The sequence below is a fragment of the Lycorma delicatula genome, chromosome 9, assembly GCF_047948215.1.
Source record: "Lycorma delicatula isolate Av1 chromosome 9, ASM4794821v1, whole genome shotgun sequence".
Lineage (NCBI taxonomy): Eukaryota > Metazoa > Arthropoda > Insecta > Hemiptera > Fulgoridae > Lycorma > Lycorma delicatula.
In genome coordinates this window covers 82384982-82400753 of record NC_134463.1, presented here as the reverse complement: position 1 = coordinate 82400753, position 15772 = coordinate 82384982, and the positions used below count along the sequence as shown (strand labels likewise).

The following is a 15772-nucleotide window of genomic DNA, read 5'->3' as shown; positions in this document are numbered from 1 at the left end:
AATATAACAGGTTATTATTTTTAACTAATAGTAAAGTATTATGCTGCTATGTTTTACTGGTAGTGAACTTGCAATAAATTTAGTACGCTTAATAAATAAACATTATGTTTGTGAACTAAAATTCTGTGAGCATGGCAAAACAATAAAGCTTGCTTCCTATTGATGAATCTTTTTTAAACCCCCCATAACATCTTAACGAAATTTATCTCAAAATTACATCTTTACTTTATCACTCGTTGAATTAATAAAAAATAACCGGCTTTCTATGTCAGAAGAATGGAACGTTTCACTGAATAAAAATTTATCTGAATTCATACCGGACTTGAAAGGAAAGTATGCCTCTGATGTCTACATAACAGGAACGGTTGCTGTACTCAGTTTTGATCGAACGTGGAAACTTTGTCTAGTATTTAAAGAGGTTTGGTTTGAAACTTGTTCCTGTGGTTTAATGGAAAACGTCAAATAAACATCAGGTATTTGGGCAGTTTACTCTTGGGGAAAGACAAAGGCCATAACTCAGTAACTTAGAAAGACTGACCCTCTCAAAAACGGCGAAGCTTTGTGATGTCACTTCTGTTGCAGTTCCTCAGGGAAATGGTTTCGTTAACTTACAGACGAGGTAGAAGGACTTGGCTCTTCTGTTAAATTATATACAATGACTGTAATAATGTACAGACGCTAACTGGAATAAAGAAGGCTCTGTTTTAGCAACAACAAAAAAAACGCTTAGTCATCTAAGGGAGTAATTTTAATTGTTATGTAATTATTTAATTTTAGATATTAAGGAAAAATTCAAAAATCAGAATGACATGTGAGAATGGCTTACACACTGGTGATAGGGATATAAAAAGACTATATCCATCCTCTTTACAAATTTAAATTGGTATGTTTTAAATCCTAATTTTAATTAAAAAGTTGTCACTAATTAATATTATAATTTCTAAGCAAATACTCCTGGTCTACGCTATTCGATGTCATTTTCCCTCCACGACAGTCTTATATAAAGTGTATTTAATAATTTTTTACTTTCCAGTCTAGCGCTGTAGCAGAGCTATAGCTTTAGAAGGGAAAGTACTGTAAACGGTCCAATTTGGGCATATGCGGTTTCACAGATCTTGATTTGACACCTAAGGAACCCGAAGAAACGGATGGAAATTTTCCGGATGTTCGTATGTACGTGTATGTGTTCGGTCTTGCACTCCTTATATCTTCAGAACTACTGGACCGACTTTAACCAAACTTAAAAGGTGAAGGGGATGAGATTGTACAGCAAGGTCACTCTCTGTTTGTCAAGATTTCGCCTAATTAAGGTCTTATTTTTCTTAGGCACATTTATTAACAATTAAAAAATAATAATATTTGCAACAAAATTTTGTTTTGAAAAATCGCACCCACACCCACACATTTATTATATAAATTATAAATAAATTAGCGACTAACTGGTAATACTGCCTCGATAATATTCCCTCTTATCAAAAGGAGCGCTAGTGTAGTACTGACGTACTGCTGTTGTAATCGTGAGTATGACGTGACGTCACAGGTGACCGATAGAATTAAATAATAATATTTAAAGCGTAAAAAGTATGTATTTGGCCGCTAGTACTGCCACACTCGCGCGAATGAAGTACAATATGCGCGCGCACGCTTTAATTAGAATCATTGAATTAAATAAATAAAAATTATTAAATCTAAATAAAATGATAAATATTTTAAATGAAGTTATATGTGTAAGCCGTGCATCGAAAAAAAGCCGCGTGACGCGAAATTCGTACAAATGTGTTGTCAGCTTTTTAATTACAATAATTGTAAATTAGTTTATATTTATAGTTTCATGAAAAGTAGAGTAACTTTCTACTGAATGTAATGCATTGAAGAAAGAAGATTTGAAGTAAATTAAAATTGTAAGAGTACGGAATTTTTAATTTTCTTTAATTATGAAAGCTTCTGGATGACAGTGTGTGCATATGTGTTTGTATGCGTGATTTTTAGTGTTAGGTTGGGTGAGCGAGTTGCGGGGAGGACTGGTTGGTTAGTGTGTATGCGTCGGCCAAGAGTCGTGGAGTCGGCGTGATCTGTGTGTGTTAGTGTATGGTTGGATGAGATTTCGACTGTTCATGTGTAATATTCAGTTTTATACTTTTCTATATTTTATAATAATCTTAAAACAATAAATTAATTACAGCCCACTGCATAATCGTGTCATTTCATTTCACATCGACCAACATTATTTATATTTAGCTTTATTTATCTACCATCAAAAATAATCTTGCTGTATAATAAGTACTGCTTCCACATACATCAGTCATCACCGTTCACGTGACATGCAATACCTTCACAAGTATTTTTTAATAGTTTTTCATAAATAACCAGTCCAAGAGGGAAAAAGTAAAATGTATATATTTATCGAAAGTAACAGTATTGATGTATTAAAAGTCACGATGCTGTTTAGTAGCAGGAGAACTAACTCAGCGACACACATTAGATTTAAAAATTAAAATGTAAAGCGTGAAATAGTTAACATGTATACACAAAAAATAAATTTAAATGGTGACGTCAGAGCCACATGTTTGAGCAGGTATTTTTGGTAGAGATCAAGTATTAGTGACTTGAAAATGAAAACTACAATTCCATCATTACTACCTAAGAATTATAGCAGTCGCCATTTTGGTCACCATTTTTGAAAAATTTTACGTAAATAATACACACGTTATAAAATGTTACTTCATCTCATCCTCTGAAGTAATACCTAACGACGGTCCCAGAAGCTATGGAAAAAGAGAATTAAAATCTTAAAAAGATGTGGAATATCCTTTAAATACTGCACAGCCCAAGTTTAAATAAATACTAAGTTCAATTCCGCCAATAAATTTTTCTAAACAATGAATAAGGCTTTATAAAAATTCCTCTCTGAGAAGTTGGTCGGAGCTAGTTTGATTTATTATTACCAGAACGTTAGGGAATAATATTTTCTTTTAAATTAGGGGACTGATCTTTTTACATGATTCTTTACCGTAAAAAAAAGGAGACTTTAAAAACAAAATTGGCATTTAACTTAAAAAAAAGTAAATAATAATATATTGCATGTTAACTTGAGATTTTTATGCTAACAGAATAAAAATATCAGCATGAAATACAAATACTGTTTTGAATTTATTACTAAAAAATAAACTTAAGGAAACAAACATGAAATATAATACAGAAAGAGACTTTTAACTACGCAGATAAATTTTATCTTATATTAAAATATATTTAGATACGTAATATAATGTAAAATAGCAGTATTTGATATATTATCAAAGATTTTTCAAATATATTCATTGAATAAGTAAATTAATACATTAAATCAAACTTAAAAACCATGAAATATTACAGTTACGAAAATAAAATTAATTTTATACATTTCTCATAAAATTTACGGTTAGTGTATTACATAAATATTTATATTTAATTTATAGCTTACAGTATAAATATTTAAAACGGAACTAACAAAATAACCAAGCAACAGCTATAAAATATATATTGAGTTTCCTAAAACCCATTAGTTTATACATAAAAAACAATAAATTACTATGAAAAAAATTATGTATACAAACAAAATAATACTAAATATAGTTAACGAAAAGAGAATGATGTAAAAAAATATATAATACCATGTACGTACTAGTTTTATAGATGGCCATAAAAAATATATTTTGGAATTATAATTGGATTATATAAAAACATTTGTCTCCTATTTTTGTAGAGTAAATTGTTATATTTTCACATAAATAATATTATAAAGCGAATAAAGTATGGTATTTTCATTTATCAAGTGTACCAAAAAAAATTATAAAATATATATATATATATACAGAATGGTTTTATTGACCCAAGCCATCAAACATATAACGATTTTACGTTTTACAAAGTTTAAAAGTTATAAAAGTTAAAATTAATATTTTTATTTTTTTTACTTACTATTATTTTCGAGTAAAATCAAGGGCAGATAAGGGGATAAATCAATGGTAGGTTGGGAGTAAACCTACCATTGATTTGGTAGGTTATTACAATAGTAATAACTAAAAGCTGATATAAAAATGATAATTAAATAAAAAGATTTATTGAAATTAGATTACAACTTGAAATTTGATTCCTTTCTTTTATTCCAAAGGATTTTTTTTTAAACAAAACAGAATAAGTTTAATATTTAAATTTTTATATGTAAAAAAAAACTAATTAACCGTTGTTTCTCCTGGTACTTTTCTAGCTTCCAGAAGAGAGTATTCAGAAAAAACCAAAGATGTTTTCACTTGTATCATATTTTAATTCTTACCTTCTAAAATATTTTGCTAAAATGATACCCAATGAGTATATTATAAAAAAAAATCATTTCGGCACGCCGGAAGTTGGAGTTTCACCGGTGCTAGGTAGAGGATAAAAAAAATTTTCATCTTAAAGTTAAGAAAAACGTCAAATTTACTTGATAAGACAATGGTTGCATGTGAAAAAAACTTTCAGATGTTTAACATACGACAAGCCTCCTCTTCTTACAATTCCAGCAACATTTTTGTCATCTCTTGCCGTAAGGGTTCGTCATACGAAAAATTCTTTCAGACAAAGGTTTTACGTAATGTTTAAAGGACTAACAACCACTTTAAACCGATTTGATACTGTGCCTATTAAGGGAGGTACGATTTTTTTTTCTTCGAAACCCATTTTTTCCATCCCTTGGGCGAATGGTTGATGATAACAAAAAATTTACTTGGATACGTTTTAGGCCCTTATCCAAAGAATTGTAGGAACTTTAAATGAATTCAGTATTTTACTTAATAAGAAAGTTATAGCGATTTTTTTTCGATAAAGCCCCCATTACCACCCTTACGGTCCGATTTTGCCCATTAATGTACTAGACTGAGATTTTGGGTCGTTATATTTTATGAAACAATTTGAAAGTGATTGGTGCAAAATTACGGCAGTTATCGTTTCCAAAAGAAAGTGATAAATAAACGTTTGAACTGACGATGGTTTTGGGATCTGAAGGATGTGAGACGCGAAGATATGTCGAGGTTTTTCAGAAATTCAATCATGTTGTCCATTACAATAGGTAGCTTTCTTATGAAATCTACCTAAAATTCTCCAAAGAATTGAAGTATTCCTCTTCCATTTAAAATGTAAAAAAGAATAATAATGAAATTAATTAAAAATTTTATCTTCTTAATTATCCTCGCTTGAGATTTTTGATTAAAATCGATTCTCCGCTAGTACAAGATAAAAAAAAATCTCCCAAAATAGCGAAACATTTTAATCCTCATTTGAAACACTAGGAATAAAAACATTTTTATGGGAAACTTTTTTTTGCGACCAGCCTGTACTTAATTTCACTGCGGCCCTTCCGGCTACGGACTATATAATCATCGCCTCATTTGTTGACAACACAGCGATTCGGCTGCTAATGAAGATCCTTGTCTGGTCTCGAAGAAGCTTCAATCGGCGTTAAACCTGATCGACGAGTGACTAGCAAAGTGGAGTGATCAAAATAAATCACGTTTGCCTTAAAGAGGAGCGACTGTCCCCGGGTCAACCTAGACGGCGTTTTCATCTCGCATTCTGACTGAGTTCGGTACCTCGGACTCAACCTCGATCGTCGTTTGAAGTGAATGAACCATATGAAACTGAAGAGAAAATATCTAAACGTCAAGTTTAAAGAGGCTTATTGGTTTCTAAGGAGAAATTCACATTTGTCGTTGTCCAATAAATATTTAATATATAAAGCCTTTCTGAAACCCATTTGACCTATGGTATACAGCTATGAGATGCGATAAGGAAGAGCAACGTTCAGATTAAACAATGCTTTCAGATGATGTTGGCGAATATCATTACAGAGACGCTGTGGTTTGCACGGAACGAAGAAACTCATACTACCTGGGATTGCCTTGTCTCCGCGAGGAAATCAAGCGGTTTGGTTCACATTAAAAACAACGCCTAAGTAATAACGTGAACTATCTAGCGCTCAATCTCCTAGACAACAGTAAGGTTGCCCAGTGACTCATACGCTTTCACCTCCTGGATCTGGGGCAGTCTGAGTAATTCTTAGGCTGGGACATCTCTTAAGTGATGAGCATCTTCTCTATGCTTGATGAAGAGAAAAAATTCCTTTCAAAGCTAATTATGTTACTGTTTTATTTTTATTTTCCTTTGTCTTGAAATATTATTTGATATTTGCTAGGATTTTATGGACTTTTGTAGCAAAGATGGCGACTCCTTACATTAAAATTTCAACTTTCCGTAGAAAGATTACTTATGATCTTTCGTGTGAGAATAACGATCCTCGATGGCATAATCAGTTTGAAACAACTGGATGTCTGTGTAAAGAGAAAGTAATGAGGGTATCAGAAGAAAGTGTTGAACACGTAAAGGATTTTTTTCCTGTGTAATGCTAAAAAATCTGTTAGGAAAAGGAGCTGCGAACTACCAATGTCGGTGATGACAGAATTTTAAGGAAACACTTACATATACATCCACAGCCTACCGACTATGCTGTGGCACACACAGCGATCTTGAAGTCGGCACGACTTCAAGATCGAAATATTGCAGCATGAAGATGAATCATCTCATCTGAGTAGAAAAGTAACACAGATAGTGTCCATGTTTGGGGAACGAATTTTCAACATGCAATTGGAAACGTTTTTCTGTATCAGATGGTTTTAATATTTGCAGCAGCTGAATTTTGTGGATACAAGTGCATCTTTTAATGTAAAATTTTTAAAAGGACTATGGAACATTTAACTCGAGTTATCGGCGAACGATGATTTAATGATTGCCCATATCTAATTTGCTAAACACTTTTTCTGATGCTAGTGGCTTTCCGGGCGATTTGTTTGAGAACAGATCATGTTTTTTAAACTAATTGAACAAATCACAAATAATGTTTTTATGCGTCAGCGCCTTTTCATACTGACGTGGGAAAGTGCACTGAACTAAAATTATTGATTTCAGTTCAGCATGCCACAAAACACATTACTTTTTTCTTCAATAGAAAACGTAGTAAAAAAAGAAACTCACCTCAGTAATACAGAGATTGATGTTATGGTTAAGACGATGTTACTAACTTTTCGGGTGGAGGCTTTATGTGCTAACATCATAATTTTTTTTAAAATGTCCCTAATACTGCTTTGATCTGAGGTCTTTTCGCTGTTTAGTCTCCGGAACCACTGTAAGGTATTACTTCAGAGAATGATATGTATGAATTGTAGTCTTGTACAGTCTCAGGTCGACCATTCCTGAGATGTGTGGTTACTTGAAACCCAACCACCGAATAACATCGGTATCCACGATCTAGTTTTTAAAACTGTAGAAAAGTAACAGCCTTTACTAGGATTTGATTCTCAGAACTGTCGACTTCGAAATCAGTTGATTTGAGATGTCGAATTCTCTACTAGACCAACCCAGTGGGTTACTTGGATCTAAGCTACTAAAGACACACCATTATTTTATGATATTAAAACAATCTAAATTTATATATATAAGCCGGTCAGGGGGTTTCGCTCCCTTGATCACCAATGAGTCCGCTATTCTCATATCTATGAAAAACTTCCGCATTTGTACGCTCATTGAACTTTCACACACTGATCTCTTTCCTCGTTGGTTTCTTGTTCTCGTGAAACCCGGCTACGCTTAGCGATACTTGATGATCGCTCTAGATTCAATCTATTCTTAGTGGACATAATACCTTACAAATATTAAAAAAAAAGAAAAAAATATTAACCAGAATAGTAATTAACTAGAGTAGTGTGAATATTAAATACTTTACAGATATTCATTAAAAGAAAATGAATTAGTCATTTTACTTCAATATATTTTCTGTGCCATGGCGACAGTAATATAATGGAGTAAAAGGATTAATTTTTGTTTCTTTAATGAATATTTTTAATTCACAACTTCACCCCTAAGGAGGCTAGGGCTATGATCTATAGCTTAAAATCTTCCCTAATAAACACGAATGTATTCTGAAAATTTGAAAAAAAATCAGTCAATTAGTTCTCGCGTGATGCTGGTGAAAACAGATAAACTTTCGCATTTATATGTAGAAAATATATTTATATTTTATATTTAAAAAAAATAATTAATCGGTTTTTATATAATATTATAAAAAAGCGCTATTAAAATAATAAAACATTTTATATTAGATAAGCTCCTGAAATTATTCAATCAATGAATTATGTTGATAAGAATTTCGTTAAACAACGAAGTTAAATATCTTTTTCTTTTTTCAAAACCATATTCATTTGAAATATGTAACCCCGCAATTCTTACGACCTTATCCGCCATTTAATAAATCGAGAATATAATTAGCTTAGTATATCTTATACTAAAACACATCAAGAGAAATTAAACGCTGTTTTATTGAAGAAAATGTGAAATATATTTACTTATGAAGTGAATAGGTAAATAAATTGCGTAATTAAGAGTATGTTTGTTAGTGCTACTAAGTAAATTAGGTCAGAGAAAACAAAACAATTTTAATTAATTGATATAACTTTTCATTTTACTGGTTTACTTTATTGTTTTCAGTTTTTGAGAGAGTAATTTGTTGATCTTTATTCGATTATTTTAACAAAAACAACTTTTTTTAAATGAAAAACTGTCGTCACTAGCTATATGTATTTTTTTCATGTTTTGAGGGGAGTTTTCACCCTCAATATATATGACTCAGTAGTTTAAACGTGTTAAACCCAATATTAATTAAATCATCCTTTAATTTAAATTTGTTTTTTTTCTAAAAAGAAATGAGAAGAGATTTTCCTCTTCATCATCATGAGAAACAATTAAAATAATTTATTAACAATGAAAGTTCAGTAAATTAAGTAATTAGTAGTAATTAGTTGTTCAGTGAATTAAGGTCATATTCGCTCTACTTTTGATAAGATTGCATTGACGTAAATGTGAGGAGGTGGGTGAAAAACTATATAGTTAACATTATTCGTGGGACTACACTTAAGAAGAGGCTCATTTAACTAAGAATTTTTAAAAATGCTCCCAAAACATAATATGTACCATTTTTAATACAACAGAGATTCTCGAAGAATGTACTAAATTTTCAAAACAAAATCTAATGATAATAATAAAGGTTCATATAAACATTGGAGTGAAAACGGTTTATTAGCGAGCGTTTATTGGAGAGAGATTTTCCCTGATTTCTACGCCTTCGATAAAATTAAGCCAGACTGTAATTCTCGGAACTATAATTGGGGGGGAAAGGGGTAAATTTTATGGTTTTTATTGTAATCTGATTATTACTAAATCAACATTACAACTCTTTTGTCGCCATATCTATAAAAAAAATTTCCTTGCATCTTGTTCATGCATTGGTATTGACATTTTTATTCTTATATTTTATTCTTTTAATCAAACGCATTCTTGTATTGATAATAACAAATTGTTTTACTAAAATATTATTAACAATTGCATCCCGTCTAACCCAGAAAAAAATTAACTTAAAAAAAACAATATTAAAATATACAAAAATGATTACACCTATAGTTTATTATTACAGGTTACTAAACGGCATTAACAATAATATAAACAATTTAAAATAAAATTTAACCCTTTAACAATAAATATCAATATAAACCAAGGTCATTTACAAGTTACGAAAATCTCTAAATAATATTAAAACGCTGAGAAGATTGAAATGGTTACATCCTTTGGAATTATTTTTCAAAGCTAACTCTTATTAATACATAAAATTTAGATGGATACCAATCCGGTATTTCTCACTTGAATCATCAACCACTCCACATGTAAACTTTTTAACGTAATACTGAAGTGTTAAAAAAAAAATGATGCGATTACAAACTCTTTTGATGCTAAATTGTAAATCAATTATTGAGAGGTGTGATTTTTCAAACTTGATTTAGCAAAATTGTTTACACAATAATCTATCTATTTTAAAATCCGATGTGAACAAATGACCTAAATTTTTAACTAAAAATATAAGTAACATCTTTCAAATTGATTGTTAATTATAAATATTCATTCCGAAAATGTTTTTTTCAAAATAGTTTTAACATCCTTAAATTCAAGTCCTTTGAAAGTAAAATAGTAGTTTAAATCTGTCAAATCTTTTTTTTTTTTTTGAATGTAAATATCTACAAACTGAACAACAATGAATAAATGTAATAAATGTGTTTGAAGCATAAAGAGGACTAACAGTTAACTCCGTATATTCTGGACGGTACTAGCCTGTAAGAGCTGCCGATGGTTGATAATCAATTTTTCGTAACGAGTAAAAAAAAGATATCTGATTGAAACACGAATTCAGAACCTCCAAGTAAAAGGGAAAGACGCTATCACACCACCATGGAGATCAAACTTTCATAAAAAGAAAATTTGCGATTTTATACGTGTAAATCAATATGAATTGTGTACAAAAAATGTGTTATTAATTTACTAACAGCGTTTTCAATGTAAATTTAACAAACGTAGAAAATACAATAAAACAGTTTATAATTTAATGCTAATGAAGTGAATTAATTTTAATTAAAAAGTTATTGTAAAATCTTTACCCGAGTCTGAGGTAGATTTAGTTCTAAATCAAACTTCTTCAGGGATTACCAGAGATATATCACCACAGTTCGAGTAACAAATTTATTTGACTTAGGTTTTGAAAGATTTTTCTCTGTTAAGCGTAATGTATTCAAAGTTTTTACGATTTAAACTTTTTTTTTTTTTTTACCAGTACAATTCTAATTTTTGTTGATTTTTATACTTTAAACAATTATAGTTCGTTTTTTCTGCAGTACCTCTTTTTTACGAAAGATTTAAATGTTGTTAATATTTGTTTTATCCAAGCTTAATATATTTCAAGGAGACTGTTTACAAAAGCAGAAGTGAACGAGAATGGAGGACTTTTTGTATCTTCTGTGTATTGTGAGAAGTACACCTCATTTATCCTTTGCAGAACTAACTGTACTTAAAGCAATCAAACACGTAGAACCTTTAGAAAGTAAAATCAAATTCGTTTATCCGGTTTATCTGAGAAAGTGTGTTTAGGCTTAATAAGGTCTTTGCGATATATATATATATATATATATATACAAATAAAATTTACTGCCAGCAGTAGAAGAGTTAATTTTTGACGTCTTTAAAAAAATATATTAACCGATGTAGTCAGCCGGAATAAAATGATGATAATTGAAAGAAATTGAGGTCTCTCCCAAGAATTAAATGGTTTAGTTCTGTAAAATTATATAGCCCAGATTGGTATCGAAAATGGGCTATTTAAAGTAAGATGTAATCTAATGAATTATAATATTATATACTATTTGTAAAAAAAAATATAACAGATTAATTGAAGAAAAATTCAGCACAAAATAAATTAGTTTTTTTAGCTTACATCGACAAAATATTAAGCCTACATTTTTATCATCTCATACAAAACCAGTTTCATGATATCATCTAAAAATAAAGAAGATATTTAAGTAAGTCTCTACGAGAGAATAAATAATATAAAATGGATAGTATCCCATAAAGATAAAAATAATTATATCTATATAATAAATATTTAAACATGTAGAAGCTGCGCTGAAAAAAATCTTTGTCTTAAAATCCATTATACATATCAAAAAAGAGTAAACCCAGAATTAAGTATTTGTAGATTTCAACCGTATGACTCTATTCATATTAACTCTCTGTTTAAAATGCTTAAAGAATTTGAAATCAATAACAAAACAATAGATATAATCAAAACACTTAGAAAAACGCATTCAAAAGTAAATTTTTTGGAACAATTATCAAAACCTTTTGAAATAAAACCAAGAAGGAGGCAGATCCTCTTTAACTGTGCATTAGAAAAACCAATAACAGAATGGATCAAAAGGTTAAGAAAACTACAAATACATAGGAATGTAAAAGTAAGAAGTAAAGGAAAATTCATTCCCGTAAACATCTTTGGATTTGCAGATGCTTTATTAATTTTGGCTAAAAATGAATAAGTAAGAATAAAAATCCAAGAATTAGAAAAATATTCGTATAAAACAGGTTAACAAATCTCCGTTGAAAAGATAAAAGGGTTTTCCAACAGAAAAAGTAATAGAAAGAAAATAATAATCAATGTTCCGGAGAATAAAGTAATTAAAAAAACAAAGAAATTTAAATATCTGGGAGAAGCAATAACACCAAATGTTTTGGTGAAAAAGAAGGAATGAAAACTAGTGTAAGAAAAATGCAAGTAGCTTTTCATTTAATAAAAAATAATAAAAAAATCCTTTTTAAAAGATAAAAAGAAAATAGATAATAAAAAAATCCTTTTTAAAACACGAGAAAATTAATCAATACAGAACACTTATTTTACCAGAAACCCTAGGGAGCGGAATGTTAGCAAAATTTTTCAAAAATTGATATAATTGAAACGGAGAAGAAAATATTACGAAATATTCACGGCCTGTATAATCGTCAATGGGGAATACAGGGTTAAAAGCTCAGAACCATTTTATAAAAATTTGGAAATAATAGGAACTACAATTAGAAAAAAAACTTAAATTTTATGGACATCAGTAGATGTCTATTTTATATACACAGTAGTGTATATAGAATAGATGAAAACAGACTAACCAGGCTGTTAATTATATCTTTAACAATAGAAAAACAAAAATCGCAAGATTTAAAAAACATGAGTAGGATTTAAAAATATTCGATATCTCAGAAGAAATAACTGAAAATAAAAACAAATTTAGTAAAGTAATAGATAAATCTAAATTTTCAGAAAAGCCAAAAATTAAAAATTAGAATGTAGTAAAGAGAAAAGAGAAAAACAAAGGGAAAATGAAACAATTCTGGAAAGTATAAAACTCTGCAACGTGATCCTTAGAAGGTACAATCTAAAAAGAAATTTAATGGCTATTTAAAAAACTAAATAATGAATAAATAATTTTCCGGCCTCCGTGGCTGAGTAAGTAGGGTCTCGACATTTCGTTCGGAAGTCCCAGTCAGGCATCTTTTCATATGCTTATCATACCAATTTCCACCGAGCTAACGACCATAGCTGTTGATGTCCACTTTTACATAACAAAAATGAAATGAAATTGAAAAATCATAACGCTTTTTCAATAACAAAAAATGAAAAAAATTGTACTCACACGCACACACACAACACACACACACACACACACACACACACACACACACACACATATATATATATATATATATATATTTACAGTAATATTCGTTACCTGCCAATAACTGCATGGAACCAGCAACCCTAGCGGTAGCTGTATGTATTACATAACTGATACAACAGGCAGCCAATGCGGTAACAGCAACCAATAAACTGAGGGCGCTGCCTAAACCGACCAATACGGTGCTAGCTTGCCACCATGGACTTGGTATATCCCAGAATCTGTCAAAAAAACAAAAACAAATTTGTTAATTCAATATAAAATTACTATTTACTATATTTTTAACAAATACATTTTTATTATTGTTGTTTTAATTTAAAATCCTTATTCAGTCTGTTAGAAAATTTCTATAAAGATGTAATAAATGATAGTAGTCGATCACAAAGTATAGCTACATTGATTCATATTGTCTTGCCATTAGGGCAGGTCCTGTCACGGCTGCTGCTTTCCATCTTGTTCTATCCTTTGCTTACCTCTTTGTTTCATCATATTTTCCCTTTTTTCCATAATTCTATCCATTTGAAATCTCTTCCTTTCAATTAGTTCGCCAAGCTTTCTATCCATCCACTAATAAACACTTTCTTCACATACAATGTCCTAGCCGATTTCTTTTCCTATATTCAATCACGTTTTGCATTTTGCTGCTCTCTCCGATTCTCCTTATTACTTCTTCATTCGTTACATGGGCTTGCCATGACATTTATCATTCTACGCTACAACCACATCTCAAAAGCCTCAATTTTTTTTTAGTCTGCCTTTCTCATCGTCAATGTTTCAGCTCCTCAGAGCATCACACTCCAAATAAAACATTTCATTAATATCTTCCTCAACGCTAAGTTTAACTTCCACACAGCAGTCTTCCCTACACAGCAGTCTTATTAAATGCCTGCTTACTTACTATTGATATTTTAATTTTAATTATAAATAAAGCTTCCTATAAATATAAAGCTTCCTAAGTACGTAAGTACTGCAATTTCTTCACCTGGTCTAATACGTTTCTCACTCCCCCCTCTCTATTTCTCTCTCTCTCTCTCCCTCCCCCCCCTCTCTCTCTCTCTCTCTCTCTCTCTCTCTCTCTCTCTCTCTCTCTCTCTCTCTCTCTCTCTCTCTCTCTCTCTCTCTCTCTCTCTCTCTCTCTCTCTCTCTCTCTGTGTGTGTGTGTGTGTGTGTGTGTGTGTGTGTGTGTGTGTGTGTGTATGGTGGATCTATATATTTATAAACATTGGGAAAACAATGTTTTACAAATCAATATTTTAATTTATGATTTAAAGTAGTCTAAGCCAATAATAATGGATTGTATATACTGCGGAATTTCACTATTTAGATATTTTAAGGGACGTTACTATTATTGTATGACAAAAGTTACTAGAGAAAATATAAAAAATTTCAACTAATCTTCACTGAAAACTTTTCTACAAAACATCTTCATCTCTATAAATGTTTGAATTTCAGAAATCAAAGTCGAATTTTCCAGTCTTTAAACAATTTAAAACTTTTTGAATGTATATTTCCACTGGTTGTTATTCGACATGTATCAATGATACACAAGGAGAGAGGTAAATAATGTTTTCTTTTTTTTTTTAAAAAGAAATCTTTGCTTAAATAATTACAGAAATTTTATTAGTTTTTCCCAACATTTATAAACACCAAATAGAGTTGAATTTGTAAATTTTTTGTATTGTGTAACTAGTGTAAGAAGTCATTCTACGGAAAATATAACAAATCATTCCGTTTCACAATTTAAGAAATATGTAAGAATAAATTCATAATAGAGTGATACGTTCAAATTATTTAACAAAGCGGTATTAACCCGAAAATAAATATCCTGTAAAATATACATAATTTCCAAAATATATTAAAAAAAATATAGGCTATGATAAAGTGTAATATAAAAAACAGAATTTTTAGAAATAATCATTTAAGTCTAAGAAGTTAGGATAAGCAAGATATTTCAGTTGAAAAAATTGATAATTTATGATAAAATTCTAACAATATAATTGTAAAAAACTTTCATTTATATTTATAATAGAATATAAGATTAAGCAAACCAGTATTCAGAAATGGGTGATAAAATCATGACATTGATTTAGTTTTTTCATTTCTCAAAAGCAACTCAAATCATCATATCATAAAGCATTATTTTTTGCATGGAATCTATCAGATAGAGTTATACAATTTTTTTTTTTTAAACAATTTTCAGTTTGTTTGGTGAAAAATAAAAAAATCATATTGTATTTAGAATTTAAAAATATTATGTTTTGGTAAGACAAAGATTTTCTCACCACGTAATTAAATTTTATCATAATTCAATTCCAAAAATGAATTATTTATTACATAATTGATCACGGTATCCTGTGAAAAAACTAATTTACAAATTGCAATCCAGTAACAGCATGATATGAAATAACATTTAACAGCGTTTAGAAGAAGGTAATAACGTCTCAATTTGTAGAAATTGTTAGGCTATGATAGTTTCATCCTACCAATATAATCCCAACATACTGTCACTCATAATTTTAACACGGTATGAGATCACGCTAACCAGCAAACAATGGTTCCAAATAAGATATAATATATTATGTATAAATCACAACATTTAGAAAATGTTAGTGTAT

The 15772-nt window shown here is 30.0% G+C and overlaps 1 protein-coding gene across 1 annotated transcript in view; it reads right to left on the bottom strand.

Annotated features, from left to right (window-relative positions):
* LOC142330478 (LHFPL tetraspan subfamily member 6 protein-like) overlaps nucleotides 1-15772 on the bottom strand; it is a 641459-nt gene that overhangs the window by 108495 nt on the left and 517192 nt on the right. The window contains exon 4 of the mRNA XM_075375742.1: nucleotides 13212-13378. Within this exon, the coding sequence (XP_075231857.1) occupies nucleotides 13212-13378 (167 nt within the window). The remainder of the gene's footprint in view (nucleotides 1-13211; nucleotides 13379-15772) is intronic.